This window comes from Folsomia candida, unplaced genomic scaffold (assembly GCF_002217175.1).
Source record: "Folsomia candida strain VU population unplaced genomic scaffold, ASM221717v1 Fcan01_Sc048, whole genome shotgun sequence".
In the NCBI taxonomy this organism is placed as follows: Eukaryota; Metazoa; Arthropoda; class Collembola; order Entomobryomorpha; family Isotomidae; genus Folsomia; species Folsomia candida.
In genome coordinates this window covers 526,984-545,323 of record NW_019091240.1, presented here as the reverse complement: position 1 = coordinate 545,323, position 18,340 = coordinate 526,984, and the positions used below count along the sequence as shown (strand labels likewise).

At 37.3% G+C, this 18,340-nt stretch overlaps 2 protein-coding genes across 8 annotated transcripts in view; both read right to left on the bottom strand.

The window, feature by feature from the left end:
* The window catches only part of LOC110862067 (unconventional myosin-IXAb), a 27,384-nt gene extending 9,044 nt beyond the window's left edge, over window positions 1-18,340 (bottom strand). For 3 of the 6 annotated variants that reach the window (XM_035845207.1, XM_035845211.1, XM_022111219.2), the window contains exons 1-5: window positions 17,271-18,340; window positions 5,001-5,468; window positions 1,346-1,537; window positions 379-1,260; window positions 28-293 (exon numbers count right to left, since the gene is read on the bottom strand). In XM_035845207.1, the coding sequence (XP_035701100.1) occupies window positions 28-164 (137 nt within the window). In that variant the 5' untranslated portion in view covers window positions 165-293; window positions 379-1,260; window positions 1,346-1,537; window positions 5,001-5,468; window positions 17,271-18,340. Of the gene's footprint in view, window positions 1-27; window positions 294-378; window positions 1,261-1,345; window positions 1,538-2,321; window positions 3,614-5,000; window positions 5,469-10,567; window positions 10,957-17,270 lie in introns of those variants that run through there. The other 3 variants (XM_035845210.1, XM_035845208.1, XM_035845209.1) reach the window with 3 other exon arrangements.
* On the bottom strand, window positions 12,367-17,246 carry LOC110862068. 2 transcript variants are annotated; one of them, XM_022111223.2, is made up of 4 exons: window positions 13,583-17,243; window positions 13,324-13,503; window positions 13,078-13,263; window positions 12,367-13,004 (listed from the first exon to the last, which is right to left on the bottom strand). In XM_022111223.2, exons 1-4 carry the CDS (start codon window positions 13,800-13,802, stop codon window positions 12,526-12,528), a joined length of 1,065 nt encoding a protein of 354 aa, XP_021966915.2. In that variant the 5' UTR covers window positions 13,803-17,243; the 3' UTR covers window positions 12,367-12,525. The 2 variants fall into 2 exon arrangements, with proteins under 2 accessions (XP_021966915.2, XP_035701106.1); XM_035845213.1 differs by having other exon boundaries at window positions 13,078-13,503; window positions 13,583-17,246.

Below are 18,340 nucleotides of genomic sequence, written 5' to 3'. Positions count from 1 at the left end.
ACTAAAATGATTAAAAATTAATCTCACTTATCAATACGACGCGGGTAAGGAGCTGAAGGATGTCCGCACGAAGTGACCACGGTTCCTAGAGAGGCAGCTCCGCGATGCATTCTGGCCGCCCAAGAGGTCATCATACGACCTCCACCGATATTTCTATTGTCCATTAGAACGGGGACCACTGCCCCGTCTTCTTCTGTGGTCGACGCTTCGTTATTAAAATCAATCACTTCCCCCGACTTGTATGAGATGAGGGTACAAATTGTATCCTCTTGCAACCCGAGGGAAGTCAGCTTCTAAAACAACATCAACAAAAAGCAGCTCATTAGTTTACGTTTTGGGAGAATAATTTAATATTTGTATACAAATTATGTGTCTTACAAAATAGCCTTGATTCTTCAACGTAGTATAGAACACACTAATTTATTCGAGATATTAACGACGTTATAATGCTTTTCGATTTTATATTTTCTTGGTTGCCCAAAAGATGGATGATATCACAGATAAATTTCACTTGTTGATACTTGAAATAGTCTAGTTCACTCAGAATATATTGAATTTTTACGTGATCTCACTTTACTTCGACTCATGCAAAAAATGTTTCTCACTTATTTGATAATCTAATCAAAGAACAGGCTGCTGTGTTGCATGGACATACACACGATTACGTATTGAATATCGACAATGATCTCGGATACAAGAACGCAACAACAAATCCTCACACAACAGACGGATTAATATAGATTAAGTACGTACAACATGTAAATTATCATATTTCCTACATTCCATCCCACTACACCAATTGTGGTACATTGTATTCAAAAGCGAAGGAATTATTAGTGACGATTTTCTAATCTGATTTGTCTGTTCCCTGCCCTGAATTTGTCGATTTATTTATTTTTGTATCTAACGACCACTTGTTGATTGGATTGTGTAATTATTGAACTCTGATTTGTTGTTGGTGTTGATTGATTATACTGAGTCGTTCTCTCCCTCTCTCTCTCGTTCTGGTGGTAGCGATGATGAATTGGCAGATTATAGTGTGTGTTATTATGTTGTACTACTTGAGTCAATTGGCAATTGAGGTTTATTTACTGGTTTGGTTCTGCCTTATCCATCCCATTCGTTCCTCGATCGCTGTATAATAGCAGCACGTTCAGTTATTCGTGTGCTTATTATTATTCACTCTCCAGGAAGTTGGCTTTGGTTGGTCAAGAACTGGAACAACAGTCAGTTTGTGGTGGTGGGATTTAATGAGAGAAGCTATTAAATTTAAACACATATTCAAATTAAACGTTAAATCCTGCATCCATTACAAGTAGAAAATTAAAAATAACTTGGTAAATACCGTGTAGCATAGGCAGGCAGGCAGTCTGTGGTTTTTTCATGCAGAGGATGAAATTGAGGTTGCACACAATGAGTCAAAACAGCAAATACGACCATGTCCAGTTCGCCATAATAGTTTCTCAATTGTATTTCACTCGTCATTCAGATTACAGTTGTAAGCGAATTCAGGAACCACCTCGGTCTCGTGCACGATCTAGAATGAAGAGGCAGTCTCACATTAATTAAATCTCTGAAAATCAAACCCTTGGTTCTAAAAAAACGGTTCAAAACTGTACGTATAATGGCAATTTATTGAATTGGCATTGTTAACTGGGAGCCATTATGTGACAACTTCCACTCGACACACTAAAAGACCCATCCGCAATAATTCTGCTTAACCACCACCAATTCCAAGCATAAAGCAAGCACAATGTAGTAAACCTTTTTGAACACATATTCAACCATTTAATTGGTTTAAATTTTTATGACCCTTTCCTTCTGTCTCGGTCTAAATTCTAGGGGCCGTTATGCCAAATTGACAATCATAATAATAATCAGCACTTTATGTTTTATGGGAAACCTTGATCGTGATTTATATTATTTTGCATTACAACAGAGAGCATTGTGTAGTTTGCTTGTTAGTTTGCCTGGATGTGAAATATTTAATACTTGGGAATCAAAAGTGCAAATTAATTGTAACAAGGACGTTTATGAATCTCGACATCTTTCTTGCTTTCCGCACATTGTTTCATTCCAGTATTATGCACAGTTTTTGTACAAAGGGCTATTACATAGTTCGCATAGCATACTTAAAAATATTGCCCGTTTCTATTTTGGAAAACTCTTCATTAAAGGAGTTTAAGTTTAGTTTATTACGTATTTACCACAGTTTCTATGATTTTTTTACGTACTTGGAATTCAGACCGATCTATTACCTACATATTTTCTCTCGTTAATGACGCAACGCTTAAGTTTTAAATACTTTGTTTTGCACTCACCGACGACTATTTGCAGCGTCAACTGGTTAATGTTTTCTTGTTCCGCCGGTACAATGCAATGACAGATTACGATTCAAATCAAATTACGCTTGGAATTTAAGAATTGATTTCGTCAAAATTCCCCTTTTATACGTCTTTGTTTTCACCAATAATTTGAGAAATCATAAAACATTTAATATTTGTTCGTTACATATATTTTATAGTTTTGCACTCAAAAGTATGTGTGTTGGAAATGCACGTACGTACGTAGTTGTTTCGTTGCTGAGCTAGATTATGGTGAGATGATCTTGAAATGATTTCACTGGGAATAAATTTGTAGTGTTCTATTTGCTGTTGGACATTGGCACAAAACTATTTATCCTATGTACACCACCCACAAGACAGGATACGTAAATTCCTTGCCGTTCTTGTGATGAATATGGTGGACTAAGCTATGCTAATACTAAGTCCACAGAGTGTGAGAAATTCACCAACGGATTTCGTATCGTATCGAATTCACAAACTCTGTTTATTTATTCCTTCTGCCCACAAGTTTACAGAGAGAGGACGACTGGACTGACGAATGTGAGAGTCGGTCAGTGTGTGACAAACTCTGCACGTTCTTATTATGCAGTCGGTGATGAAATGAAACAACAGGACACGACTGAGTCAGTTTGTCCATCCATCCATCTACCAAAATGGTTATAGTTTGAAGAGAGATTAAGATAACAATTTGTTCATGGATGGACAAGATAGGTTATTACTGCACCAAAATATTCATCCTTCTCATTTATCAGTCAGTTCCTAGTCAAAAGAGAGACGAGAGGGGAGCCGAGTAATAACTCTCTCGTCTCACTTTGCCTCTCTAGCAGCCCAATCAAGCGAGTATGCAGATTGTCAAATGCATATCAAGTCAAAACTATCTACCAAACCTCGGCCGGATCATGGTCATCCTTTTTGAATGAAATCTCCAACTATTGGCCAGGGACGAGATGATATGATGACTACTGATTTGTAGACTTGTTAACAAGCTTCAGACAAGAATGACGACATGATCATTAAGAATAATTAAGTTGTGATTTGATTATGAGTAGTGAAATGATAACGGAATGAGAATCTGACTTGGTCGTGGAGCTGTCCTGGCGAGGAAGGATGGAAAAATGGATGAAATTAATATCTCTCCAGGCAGAAGGATGAAATGCAATGGTTCGCCGTTCCTTGGTGGTGGTGGTGATGGGGGTTGAAGATGAGATGGTCGAGCGAGATTGAGGAAAGAAGATGTGCGGATCGTGAAGAAGCCACAGTTCCGAGAGGACTGTTCCAGATCTCAATCTCTGTCGCCTTTTTATACCCACCAGCAGCCGTCCTCTTTCACTCTGGAGTGATTTTTCGGAGGTATGGATGTCGCAAATATGGTCGAGGGTACTCAGTGGCGGCTCACAACCACCAGGGACGAGATAATAATGACAACGAAATTGAAAACGGGTGATTTTAATCGGTGTAAGTACACACCTGCAGAGAGCAGGTTGGATTATTTACGACCAGATAAGGTCTCCTGCTTGTTCTTCTTTTCCATTAGCTATTCAAGCGTGCGAGGACGAAGAAGAGGGGATGAAATGACGATGGTGGTAATTCAATCTCGATAATTACACATACAGTTAATTAAATACGTATTTATTTACCCGATGATCGAGGTGAAACCGATGAGTGTGAACATGATTTCGAAACCTGATTGCTTCGAGGGTAGCAGAAAATTTCTTGAAAAACAGTTCTAAATGGACTCGATTGCGAACCCGACCCTCTGTTTGCTCTCCTGCTCTCTTCTTCTCCCTTGACGATCACGATGATTGTGACAGATAATTGAAGTTTAATTAACACTTGAGACTGAGTCGAATAGAGGACGGCTTGTTTTTTTTGCACAACTTATGATAATTTTGTGCAAGCTTTTTCAAATTTCCTAATCACACTTTACGTTTTCTGACGAGGTTGTATTTCAATTTAGATTTTCCTTTGTGACACCTTGATTTATTGAACTTGTTTTTCGTTCGCGATTTAACTCGTCACTGAATTGAAATCTGAAATTTGTTTAGTCGCAAGTCATTTCCTCTCTGTGTTTGTCAAATTGTGAGGAAAAGAGTGGCGACACAAAAACAAAGGTTAACTCATTTCTTTTGTCGCGATATTGAGATTTTTTACGAGAGAGACGAGACTCGTCTTCTTTTTCTTGGTGTCTTTTTGTGCCTCCTCCTTGTTCAGCACTGCTTAACAGCTTTTAAACTACTGAAAATAAACTCATGCCGTGCAACAATTGTCCTAATTATGCAGCAGGAGCTATGTACTACGGCTTGCATGAGCAATGAGCTTTCACCATCATCTTCCGGTCTCTGTGTGTGTAGCATCTCTCGTGAGCCTATCAATCATAACAACAACTCATCCCGTAAAGTGCATGATGTGTTCCCATTATTATTATTGTTGTTGCTACAAAATTTATGTTGTAAAATTGCGCCTAACTTTGCATCCATCCAATTACACTACTGGTACTGCGTATATGCATTTAGATACATATGCATCACACAAGAAGTGGATAATGCGAATGAGAGCGGACAGAGATTTAGGAGGAAAACTGCGAGTGAAGCTTCATTTCCGATCCAATTCTTAATCGTATCTCGGAAATTGTAGGTATTATTGTTATTTTCTTACCTTTTTGCTATCCGTCCTCCAAATGTTCTTCCTTCCCTTCTTCGCCTTCTTCTTCTTCTTCCAATTATACTCTTTTCACAGGACTCTCAAGTCTTAATCGAGAGAAGAATGTGGTTGTACTTATTCCATGACTTTACTTGTTCCCTTCATGAACTGGCAATTTGTTCAGACTCCTTTTCTTTCTTTTCGTAAAATTAAAATGGAATGATGATCTATAAAAGTTGTGACTTTCGGTCGGTGGCTTGTTTGTATGAACAGTATGTACGTGTGTAGAAGTGGTAGTAGTAATAATAATATCGTGGCGAGAAGGCTTTCTTCTATTTTTCTTATCTTGGTGGGGGTCCCGTCTTATGGGGTTGAAGGTTTATTAATTTTGTAACGTTGGTTGGATGTTGTAGTAGCAATCGTGGTGGTGTGGTGGTGGGGATAAAAAGTCATTCATCCGGAATCTCTCATCAAGCAGCAGATCTGTAACAAGCAGAACAAAACGTGTAAAAATAATAATTGCAACTTGCAAATTGCATATATCACATTCATCTCTGGAATTGGGTTTGCTAATTATTCACTCGTATGTACGTAGGACCTATGTACGTATGTACATACGTACGTTCCGTAATACTTTGATACCAATTTCGTCACAAAGCTATCAAAATAACCACCAACATACAAGTCTTGTTATATCAAACTCGCTACACAGAAGATTTCGCTTACTATAAAACTAGAGAAGAATCCTTCAATCTCGTACGACAAAGCAAAGCCACAAATCTGAAGACTATGTAAAGATCAAGAAACTGACCGACAGGGAAAAGTTACATGATTTGATTGAGAGATTTAGATAATATTCAATTGAAATCCACTCATCCGATGAAATGAGCAGGGAAGATGAGAAGAAAACAACTCGTGTGCTCATTATTATTATTATTCCGAAAGCCAATTTAGCCATTTTTGAGAGATGCGTCGGGTCACTGTTTTTGAGAATGGCCGAGCCCCCGACTTGTTTCATACCCGACCCTTCAAAACCTAGTCGGATCAGGTCCGGGTAAACCTGGTTGAGTCGGAAGTCCGATTCACCTCTACGATTTTGCTCTCAATTTGTGTTATTTTGAGCTTATTTTTCCACAATCGCTAATATGTTACACGTGCTCGGAATGATGAATTGGTTCAAAATAAATTATGATCGGTGAAAGAACAATATTGCTCGGAACAAGTCTTGTCATTTAGAATCTCAACCCCTGCAATTTCAATCACATCCTTGAGTGTTCCGAGAAGGGATCGAATTGGCTTAATGACGTGTGTGTGCATGGTTATAAGCAAATCTGCTCAAAATAATGGAGACACGTATAATTGAATAATAATGATGATCGCAGGGATGTGAAGCAGTCTCGCTAATAAGTTGAAATTATATGTGGTGCTTAATGCAACAATAATTACAAAGCAACAAACATAAAGAGATGCGTTAATAGATTAGGGAAACATCATTAATGTATAATTTTTTTCAATTTTAGAAATTTCTATCTTTCATCTACCTACGCCAGATTTGAGCAATAATAACGTTTGTGTGCACCAAGAAAATTAATGCATTGGACTTTGTTACAAGATTCTTTAAGTGTTGCAACTATAAATGGACCACGACAGGATCACATGTATGAATATATCCCCACTTACCATTATTAGTAGATACATATGCATATTGCATATCACTTACAGCTATTGGCAACAAATATGCTCATAAAATCAGTTTAATTGCCTTACATAAAAACGAACAAACTTTTTAAGAGTTGATTAATAACTTTTATATATCATGCATGCACGCATTATGCACTATGTTTGGTTGAATAATTAAAGTTCGAATGCCTTTGCGAAATAAAATTATTCAACTTTTTTTCGCCTTTAATTCCACATGAATTCATCTCGGCGAAACAATCAATGATTGATAATTCTCCATTCGACTTTTCGTTTTTTTTGTGACTTATGTAAATTCTCGCAACCTTAAACCTTTGGCCAAAAACTCATCTTTACATCATACATCAAACTATCTACCTTTGATGGGTGCGTGGATACAATGCAATTGTCCAATGGGATAGAATACGCAGTATAAAACTGAAACATCTCCCTCCACCAATATTATTTATGTACGAGCTGGTAACAAAGTATGAAATATAATATTTTGTAAGCCAGTTACACCAAGCATATTATTAGATTTCTCTCATACTTTCCTCTGATCGTGGTAATATTGATTGATTATTGGCATGTGCGGCTCAGACCATTTACTTATTGCTGACTGACTAAACCCCACGGTAATTCTTTTACCTCTGGCCCATCTTATTACTTTTTTCCACTCTTGCTCGGCTATCGATTGCTTGGGAGGAATATGCACAAGAAGAAGAAACAATAAGGATGATGATGGGATGCGTATGACAAGAGCAAGACAGGCGAAGGATGTGGAATTGACTTTGATATAAAATGAGAATGTCCAACCAAAGTCGTTATTATGCCTCCACGCTTTGAATCACTTTTTCTCCTTTACTGAATCCATTAGTATTTCTTGAGAGGGAGACACACACGAGTGAAATATTAAACATTATCGATACATCTCTGCTTAATAACAATAGTGGAACGTGTAACAATGATGATTTTTTGATGATACCAAGAAGAAAAAAATCCGATATCTGTAATCCATACACATTCCCTATGTCAGCAAGGACTTGGTTATTATTTTACTGCTCATTATGTGATATATGTGCTGTGATGACTAACCAAATTATAATTACGCCGTCTAATCTTAACGTTTTGTGTGTGTGTGTGTAATTTTGTGTGTTTGAAGCAAGAAAAATGTGTCCCGTTATTGCGAATTGCTACCATACCGCTGGCCTCGTAGTTAATCACCGTTGCAACAATTTTCGAATTTGATTAGTTATTACAAGAAAAAGTTATAGGGCGGACAGTTAAAATCTGTATTATTTATCTGGCTGAATCTATTTAGAAAATGGGACAAGTTATAATTGCAACGAGTAATTATACTTGTTTCACTTCTACTTATAACAATTTCTAATTAGTCTTAAATCCATTATGAAATTTCGTACCATTTATTTTATTTCTATTGTTATTTGAAGAGTAACGTGATTATGTCAATCATCCAATAACTCTTATCTCATGCCCAATTTTGGACATTAAAAGATCAACGTTCCTACCTATTCGCCCTCAGTCAATGCAGGATTTCCTCTCTTACTGAGACTGACGCTCTTAAGTGGGAACGATTTGGCCACTTTAAATCCGCACTGTTTATCCAATGTATATTTTCAAAAATTAGGAAGTCACTTTCAATTTTCTGAGACACTTTAAGCTTCACACCCAGCATGCTGGTGAGTTCTTTATTAAGGTCACCAGGTAAATTTTTCTAAGACAGGTCCGACTTTGCACTTGTTGTGGCAATAATGCATCGAGGATAATGGAAGGCCAGCGTTAGGTTATTCATGTCGAATTCCTTTATTATTCCATAGACTACTCATCAAAGGTTGGATTATTAATAATCTCCAGGCTTTGGCCACATTAATTATCATACATAAATAAGTTTGGAAAATGTTTTTATGATACCTCCAATTCTAGTGCCTAAGTGAGGTCATTCCAACTGAATTTAAGCCTGCATGACCTCAAGACCTCATGATACTATGCTCAAAAGTTGGAAGAAAAATCCGTCCTAGAGTTAAATATTACAATCGTTCACACTTCTGGGAGCCGATCTCAGTTCTGGCATCTCATCCGGCCAAGTTGAAGATATAAATTGCTTTAAATGTTGTTGTTCTGCTGCAATAAACCAAAGTTAACTTTCTCTTTTCAACAACCATTCACTCACTCATTCCACTCCAATAAGTAATCATGCATTTCCATCTCTTCGAGTGCTATCTGGTAGGTTGTGAAGGTTCCTTCAAGATGAGCTACGCACAATCATAAGACACAAGAGATGGATGCATAGTTAGTTTATGGCTCAACTCAACGCACACATGTAGCACAGATAAGGTTGCACGATAACTGCTGCATTATGTCACTATCATCATACACATGTCTGCCCAGCCCAGCGGTCAATTAACATTCATATGCAATCTAACTTGAAATTTTTAGACTGGTTGAGGGAGCGTCCATAAATCACGTGATCGATTAGAGGGGGGGAGGGGGTCTGAAATTTGTCACCAATTATCACGAGGGGGGGGGGGGGGTAGATGGTCAGATGTCACGTGACATGAGTAAACTTTTTTATAACTTTTGTATATGCCAATAAATGTCATGAGAGTTATGTATAAACTCTGTTGGCATACCACGCGCACGTTATATTTTGATTTTCATTTTGCATATTTAGAAACTTGCTTCGACTTAAATTCTTATGTCCGACTGGCGTATTAAATAGTTATGTACACATGTGTGTAGTGTAGCTCTAATTTGATTAATGATCTAAAAAATATTGTTATACCGGACAACATGATTTAATTTGAGCATCATCTCCTGTCACGTGACCGGTGGGGGGGGGGGTAGCGAAATTATCACCACCTGTCACCAAGGGGGGGGAGGGGGTCAAAATTGTCCAAAAATCGATCACGTGATTTATGGACGCTCCCTGATCAGTTTCCTCGTTAAATTCCTCCTCCTCCACAACGAGAGTGCATGAATCAGGTTATTATACGTTTTCTAGACGAGAATGTTTAGTCTCTTATTTCCTTCATTGCTTTATCGTGATGTCATTACACATGAATTTATTTTCCTTGTGGATCCACGCTCTTTAACTTCGTATTTTAATATGTGTAACTCGACTCATATTAAAACCATTGCTAAATACAACTCAAGTAATGAACCGGACTTTACAAACCTCAACACTACAAATCTTGCAAGTAAGCAGACAATCTAAATTGACATTATTAAGTGGAAGTGGACGAGTTTAGATACATGCAATCTTTTACTACTGACTCATCGCAAGGAATTTTCGTCGTTTTACAACTGCATCATATCAAAAACCGTAAGAACTTTATGACGAATAATGAGCGATATGTTCCTTCCAGAAACTGTTTTTATGCATTTCTTTCTACACATACGTACGTACGTATTATTACTCATCCTCGCACACACACACATGCTCAACACGGAGATAAAACACTTTTCCAATTTAATTTACGCACTTTTTAACTTCCTCGTTCAATTCAGCTAATCTAATCTGCTCGCTCCAATTCTATTTATTTCAATGAACCACTTTACCGCAGAACTCTATTTGACTCTTCAAAGCTCGTCTTGTCGTATGCATCTGCTTTAGGAAGCGAGCGATGTACTGCACACGCATGTTGGGCACATCAGGTTATCACGACGTAAATAATGTCTATCCTACCGCCTACCGCCAATAAATACGTGCTAATTATTCAAAAGGGAATTGTGTGGGCCCCGTTTTCAAATCTGTGTGTGTATTATGTTGTAAATATATGTGTTATTTGCAATCAAGAAAAGCAATAAAATGTGACAACCACAGAACCGGACGCAGGAACATAAACATTTATAATGTTTACTTATCAAATGACTGAACAACTCACCACGACACCAAGAATACTTTCGTGTGATCTGTATCTGTTGACATTTTAGGAGCAGCTATCAAATCACATTCTTCCTGCATTTTCACACCTTCGTGACAAGTCATTTACGAGTGGTCACCACAATCACAATGGCCAACGTATCAATACAACCTGGTTGACAAAGCCGTTTACTAAATTCAAAACTTGTCGTGTTGTCGAAATGCTTCTACACTCCTCGTCACCACGAATATTCCATGCATACCGACGGACACCAATGCAGGATGCGCACACGGATCAAAAATAAGATATGCGATCAATTCACATGAGAATTAAAGTATTTATACAGCACTGATTAACATAGTTGCAAAGTATTGTATCCGAATCGGAACTCGAACTAAACTAAACTTGAGCTTGGTTCTCACTCTTTGTGGTCAACGTTTTGCATAGTTGAAGCATAGTTGTTGTTGAGGATGAAGAACTGAAGAAGAAAGGAGAACTAACTACTAGCTAAACTAAAGAGGAACCTTTAAACCAGAGGAGAAGATGTACATGCTGAAAACGTGTACAAGTGAATGGACAGACTTGAGACGAAAGAGTTGTTGGTTGGTACATTACACACGCAGAAGAAAAACAGAGCTTGGAGGAGGAAGGGTTTACTTAAATTTTATAGTTATTGCATGTAAAAGGAAGGAAAGAATGAGTCACGACAAACAAGAGTGGCACTGACAATAGTGGCGATGCGATGGACCAATTTACAAAGGGTGAGAAGAACTTATTCCATGAAACTGTTTTCCGTTTTATGCAAGTTCTTCTTCTTCTTCTTCTTAACAAAGGATTAAGCGATTCCTATAAATAAATAATATGTCGAGATTGTGCTATTCTTCTTTCTTTCTTTCTTGGAGCATGATGATGAGTTGGGCAATAATTGAAAGATTTGTCACCACACAACGAGCACAAAAGTCTTTCATCGTGCATTAGGAAGAAAAACAGTAGCGTCCAAAAGTCCAAGAAGAAAAGATGAGAAGGATTTGTAGGGAATAAATGTGCATGACTCATCTCATGATCCCGCTATCGCATCTTGCAGACGGCATGGACAGACTTGTGTATAGTTTCAGTTATTTGTGTAACTTGTAAAAGTAAAATTTGACAAGTTTCTCATGTTTTCTTTTCCCAAATGAAAGAAGAGTGTTAACTTAACACTGTTAAGACCGAGTTGTTATCGACAGGACAGCCTACGTAAATACATACCTTCGTTTACAGCAGTACATACATACATATACATACATCCATACATACTGAACAACTAAGCATGATTTGTTCAGCCCAACATTATTATAATTCCTGAGATTCAAGGGCTAATTCAAATAACTTGTAATTACGAAACCACATTAAAATATAGGGGACGCGGATGATGATGATGATCCAATTGTGCAGAATTTACCCCTACACGATAATGCACAAGTCATGAATTTGCATAACTCGGGTTGTAATCTAGTTTTACCTACCCCATAAACATTTTATCTTTGGCCCATGTATGGCCCATGCAAGTGGGTGAAGTCTGGCCTAGAACCCGATTTGACCTCAGGGAAAGCTATGTGCCAGAGATGTCGGCCAGAGATGGGCCGCACTTAGCCTAACACAGGGCCAAGGAATAGCCAGAGATTGACCATCTATGGTTCGCGACTGGTCCAACTTTGGCCCATATCAACCGCCGAAGTAATCCCAGAAGTGACCCATACTTCGGCCTGGGGGTTCGCTTCATATGCCATATGTCAGCCAGAGATGTGCCAATCGAATGCCAGAGAAATATATACTATATATATCCTTCATATATGTTTTTATTTCTTATTGAATTAAATTAAGCGTCAGCTACATACAAAAATTATGAATAACATTTAACAAAATTAATTAGATACACTAAAAGAACATAAATTAAAGTAGCGCGACACACACAAATGTGTCCAATTCTAAATGAGGAATCATATAACATTTTGTATCTTGTTTGTGTCAATATCTGCACATAAGTACATGTGTACGTTCTGACTTTGACAGGGATGATCATACAAGCTTTTAATTGTTTTAAATTTAAAACCCTCACATATATCATTATTAATATAATTAATTAATACACACTCACCACTATTCAAGAGGACCACATTGTTCCCTTTCTTGCAAGTAACGACGGAACCAGATTTTAAACTAAACCCAAGACCTTTATAAATTACTGGGATTTTACTTTTGTGAATATTTTGCCTCTCGTGAATTCTATTAATCATTTGCTGCATTGGATGACGCTTGGACCGTAATGTTCGTTTAATATATTGCATCTCATTCTCAAATGGAAATGCACTTATATTGTCTAATTTTCCAAATTTAGTTAGAGATGCCACTTTACTTGAGAGGACAGCAACTTCAGTCTTGAGATCCACCAAAAGTTTTATCACGGTCTCTTGAAACACTGTAGAATTTATTTTTACGTTAATTGACAACTAAATATGTACATAAAGCATGCCAATTTATTATTTAACTACCTTTGTCAGACTCTGAAGGAAGGGTTTGAATTAAAATTGGAGTAGACAAATCAGGTGCATTTTGAGAGTTATTATCACCATTTTGTGTAAAACCTTCTCTCTGGTCATCCACCAAAATCACTGGTTCCTGTAAATTGTTTGAAGTGGTAGGGCTGACAGGACTGAGTTCCAAATCTTGATTAAAATCTATCGGGACAATAAAATTAGCACAACCATAATTATGACATAAGGCTGCAATTAAATTACCTAGCGGTGGAGCAGTTAATGAAGAAACGGACAGATCAGTCGATATTATATTATTTGTTTTCTTAACTCCGACCGTTTCGTTGACCTCGTCTTTGTCGCTGGACAGCGAACCACTTTGATTCTCGCCTCCACTAATTACTTTGGCCTGGTCGACATTGAAGTTTGCTAACTCGTATTCATCTGTAAATTTTTCAATATTTATTACATTAGAAATCCAGAACACAAATAATAAACAGAATGTAATGTAATTTGAACTCACCACTACCGAAGGACCGGAATAATTTGATTCCTAGTTTCTTCCACGTTTTCTTAGGAATGCTATCAGGATTCTTAATTAAATCTAATAGTTGTGTCCCTCTTGGCCACCTGCACATCAAGTTTCCTTCTTCTTCAATGATCCATTTAGAGGGGACGGCAGCAAAAGAATTTTCTTTTAGAAATTGCACAACACAAAATTTTTTCGAAATACTAATGGCCATGGTGCGAGAAATAATGACTGACGGAGCCAAAATAATGTTGTCCGTTGACAAAAAGATGAAATAATGCTCAGATGTTTCCCCAAAGTGGGCCGGATAATAACTGCCGCAATGTTGCCAGACTTTGGGATGCAAACTATGCGGCGACTCTGGCCCACAGATGTCGGACTACGGGAATATGTATATGGGCCAGATTTGGCCTGACTAATATTGCCAAAGTCAGTTTGTCGCCGAGGTTTGCCAGACTTCCCTGACTAATTCCAGCTATGGCCCATAGTTCAATGTTTATGGGGTATGTACGTTAATCACCCTATCCAATCACAATTTCAAATTACAATTATTATTATTCTGATATAATTACAAGACACACTATTACTTTGGACATGAAGATTCTGCCAAATTTCCGAATTACAGAACGGGATTTTTTTTTCTTCATTTGCAAAATTACAGTGTCCTTGAATCCCTAATGCTTTATTGAGAAAATCACTTACGACAAACAGCTTCAGGCAGTGGCGTGACATTTATCAAAAGATGTTAAAAAAGGAGATCAAAGGCAAGAGCGTGATGCTTGGCGTTGGCGTTGTTCGAGTAACATCAGACAAATAAATGAAATTAACGGATGGGTAATTGAAGAGGATGATCAAATCACAGGTCTAAATTATGAGTCAATATTCACACGCGCAAAGAAATTTTGTTTTGATCTATTTGTGATTGATGCTAATGAATTCGACATTGGGCTTAACTCCGAGACTAGAATATTTCTATCACAAGCCCGTAAATAGCTCCACATGTGCATAGGGACATAAATTGATCAATCTTCTCTCTTGCCTAAAATTCGTGATTGTAAAAAGAAAAATTAGAATATAGAGTATGCACTGGAAAAAAATCTATCAAAAATTATAAATAAAAAATCAAATTTCCATTTCCCAAAGAGCTTTTTATTTTTATGTGTACACCAAAATTTCACGGCTTTGTTCCAGCTAAAACTCAAGTATTAATATGTCTACGCTCTGCGCCATGCATCGCCACCACGAAACATGCATAAATAATCCAACCCCAGCCAAATATTACATCTTTTCTGTCTTTAACTCGTCCACATTTCTATTTTCTCCTCTTCCTTCCGTTCATCGTCGTCCCGTAGTAGTTTTTAACTTTATTACTTAAACAGATCAGAGGAGAGATGAAAATGGCTGCTTGTTTTCACCGCATTCCTAAAAATGTACACAATCGGTACATCGAGATGAATTTCCGAGCCTCCTATTTACTACCCTGCTCCTCATGTACAATAATTCATTCACGCACGATCTCTCAACTTTCTCGACATATTTTCCAGTCATATGCGAATCCATTAAATGAACGACGAGACCACGATGGATGGCAAACAGAAAAACGGAAGCACTTGCAATGCCTATACGACCAGCAGCAGTGGAGGAGGACTTTAAGAGATTTTATTTAACTGAGTTTTTATACGCTCTTAAGTTCTATGATCACTATTTTTTACTCTTTCCTCCTCATCTATAAGCAGTTTTCCTCCTCCTCCCTCATCCAATATTTTTTAAGTCGAAATGAGGAACGCATATTTTTTTTCAGGTCGGAGTTTCTTTCGGAAGAAGAGAGATAGAGAAGATCCACAAGAAATCCAAGTGTGTAATGTAACGTAAAAACTTGAAAGGAGGAAACGCAAACAAAATTTGATGACTTTATTATTTTGCTCCTGTTTATAAACCATCTCATCCTGACTCGAGCTTTACTATTACTGGTGAAAATGACGATGAGAATTTTATCCTACATAACACAAGTCGAGGAATACATACTCAGTTTTCGACACCATACTATCGTCGTCTTCTTATCCCTCCATGGAGGAGGATATGTACATATGTACGTACCACAAAGTGAAGAAAGACGAAAAAGTAGTAAAAGCTGTAGACACAGCAGACAGTTTGATAATAATATAAAATATTCTGCAAAGCGATGAGTGCTTTAACCTCGGAAATAAATTATTGTGAAACCTTTTGGTTTCGTCATGAATTATTGTGGTGGTGACGAGAGAAGCTACCAACCAACCCAGTGAGTAGTAGAGCTGTAAGTGAAGTTGTCGATAATAATAAAATTATGTAATGTAAATATCTAATGAGTCTCAAAGTTTTGAGGTTGCTATTAAATTTCTACATTTCTCCACCAACCAACCAACCAAACCACAACAGTGTTCCTAATAGTTTTGCTTCGGGTCTACCTACACACGAGTACGATTCATAAAACGTTGTTATGCATTGTGCTTCTGGTCTGTGCATAGGTCAAATCCATTCCTTTTATTATTATAATTCCACAACTTCTTCCGGTGATAATATGTCAGTATGCGGCCTGGTGTCCTACCCTTTTCCTTTCTTTCCTGATAAGTGGAGCAAAGCATATTGGAAGGTGACCCTTTTGCCAGCTTTGCAGAATACCTACTTCAGATTGACCACTAACCTTAGTCAGAGTTACAAAGCTCTGCATAAAATAAATGTATATAATGTCTGCTTACCATGACAAGGGACTAAAGCGGACAGGTTTTATAACCCTGTGTTGGAATCTCTGATGTAAATGAAACCTTTACATCCCTTCCGTTTCTTTTGTTCATATGGATTGCTTCTATATAGCTGACTACGATCTGAATTCATGTAACTGAAGAAAAAGAAGAAGAAGAACCAGGAAGAGACCATTTTGGGGGAACGACGCAAAAAAGGGTGGTTAGCAATAAATACTAAATAGTCAGAAGTTAAGAGAGAGATGCTAGGCTGAATATGTGCATGTTAACTATAATGCTGGAAAAGGGTTGGTTAATACTTGAACAGAAAGGATTGTTTTTAGATATTTCTTCATAAATATTTTATATGGCAGACAGAATGAGCTAAACAATAAATAACTTGATGGGCTTTAAATTTAACTTTAAATAATGGAGCTCTTGCAACAGGATGGAAGAAGCAGTATGATGATTTGCATTTATGTAAAACATAAATGTCTTTTGTCATTCATTCCGATTCAAGTAAAAATACGACATTTATGCATTTTAAACATTTTTTAAACTAAAATTAATTCCTTCCTTACAATATGAGACGGGTAAATAAAGCTAATTATTTAATACTTCATTACAGAGTAATTTTCCAAAAAATGATTCCGCGTATAAGATTTCGTTGTCCTAATCTAAAGTCCGAGTCGATTCATTTTGTGGTATATACTTTTTGCACAGGATAATTGTATTTCGACCATTTGATGTGGTATAAATTATAACTCTTGATTCCATTTTGTCATATTGCCCGAAAATTACGAAAATTGCAATGTGCTTGACGTTATGGTTAGAGTTTAATGCTGTATAGGTACATTACATATTGACGTACTATGGTTCTGGTTTGATAGCTTAATAAACTACGTAGTACACAATCTACAAATAAAAGAGGACTTAATGCAATGAATGAGAGGATTAAAACTTACATTGTTCTATTGATTTACAGAAGGCATGATGATAAGGCAAGTTGGTGTGGAGCATTCTGTTGTCTTCGGATTTTCCTTGCATAGTTTCCTCTCCTCCGAGTGAATGGAACACTTACATACGTAACAATTGCTTATTTATTACTGGAATCACTCATCATTATTGATGGGTTAAATCGAAGAGTGTGACCATGAACACTTGATGCTTTGCTTTTCTTAGAAATTGAAATAATTTGTGGTGGTTGATCTCCCTGGTTGGTTGTTGGTTCTGAGCCACATTTGTATTGTAGTAGTGCAATCTTGAAATTTGATCAAACACGTCGTCAGTGCCGAATGTATAACGCTTTCCTCCTCCTTTCCCCGACGTAGACTTTTTGTATTTCTAGGTGGAAGAAGTAAATAAGGGATCATGTGTTGATGATTTCTTCATGATGACGATGGCGTTGTCCAATCTTAAAGAACTTCGATAGGACGATGACAATACGACGGCTGCGATAGAGGCACGACCAGATTTTTTTCGTCTGTGGTTTTGACAGGACAAATACCGTTTTTTGTGGAATGGATTTTTGTGAAAACAGATCAATTTCTTTCTTGCAAAACAAAAATCTATTAAGACTCAGATTACATTACTTTTGTCAGCCAATGTTCTTCAATGGATGATAAGAGAGTAAAATGTTCTCGGCACTGGCACGAACCAACTATTACCAACCCAGTCAAATCATCATACTTATTATAGCACCACCACATTCAGAACAACACATAATTCAAAGCAGCTGAACATTTGCACCGATATTGTCTAGTACATTCTTATTCTATGTGCTTATCTTTGCTCGTATCCATTTGGTGTGTATATTAACAACAACAATAATAAGGTCTCTCACTCATTCGTTCGCAGGTTTATTATGTCTTATGGATGCGATGTCTTTTGGTGTGGTATTCTCCATCAAACGTGGAATGGAAAGGATTGAATTACTTACAAGAAGAGAACAAAATTGTTAGATTATTAAAGACTGTCACTACACCACCAGGCAGGCAGGCAGGTAAAACTTGTACCATAACATAACACACACACG

What these genes read in the sequence shown, in the direction of transcription:
- LOC110862068 (XM_035845213.1), bottom strand. Translation starts at nt 13,802, where the DNA reads ATGGCCATTAGTATTTCGAAAAAATTTTGTGTTGTGCAATTTCTAAAA. An exon ending in ATTCCGGTCCTTCGGTAGTG is followed by an intron (nt 13,504 to 13,582) that starts GTGAGTTCAAAT and finishes AAAAATTTACAG; the next exon opens with ATGAATACGAGTTAGCAAAC. An exon ending in TCCTTCAGAGTCTGACAAAG is followed by an intron (nt 13,005 to 13,077) that starts GTAGTTAAATAA and finishes TAAATTCTACAG; the next exon opens with TGTTTCAAGAGACCGTGATA.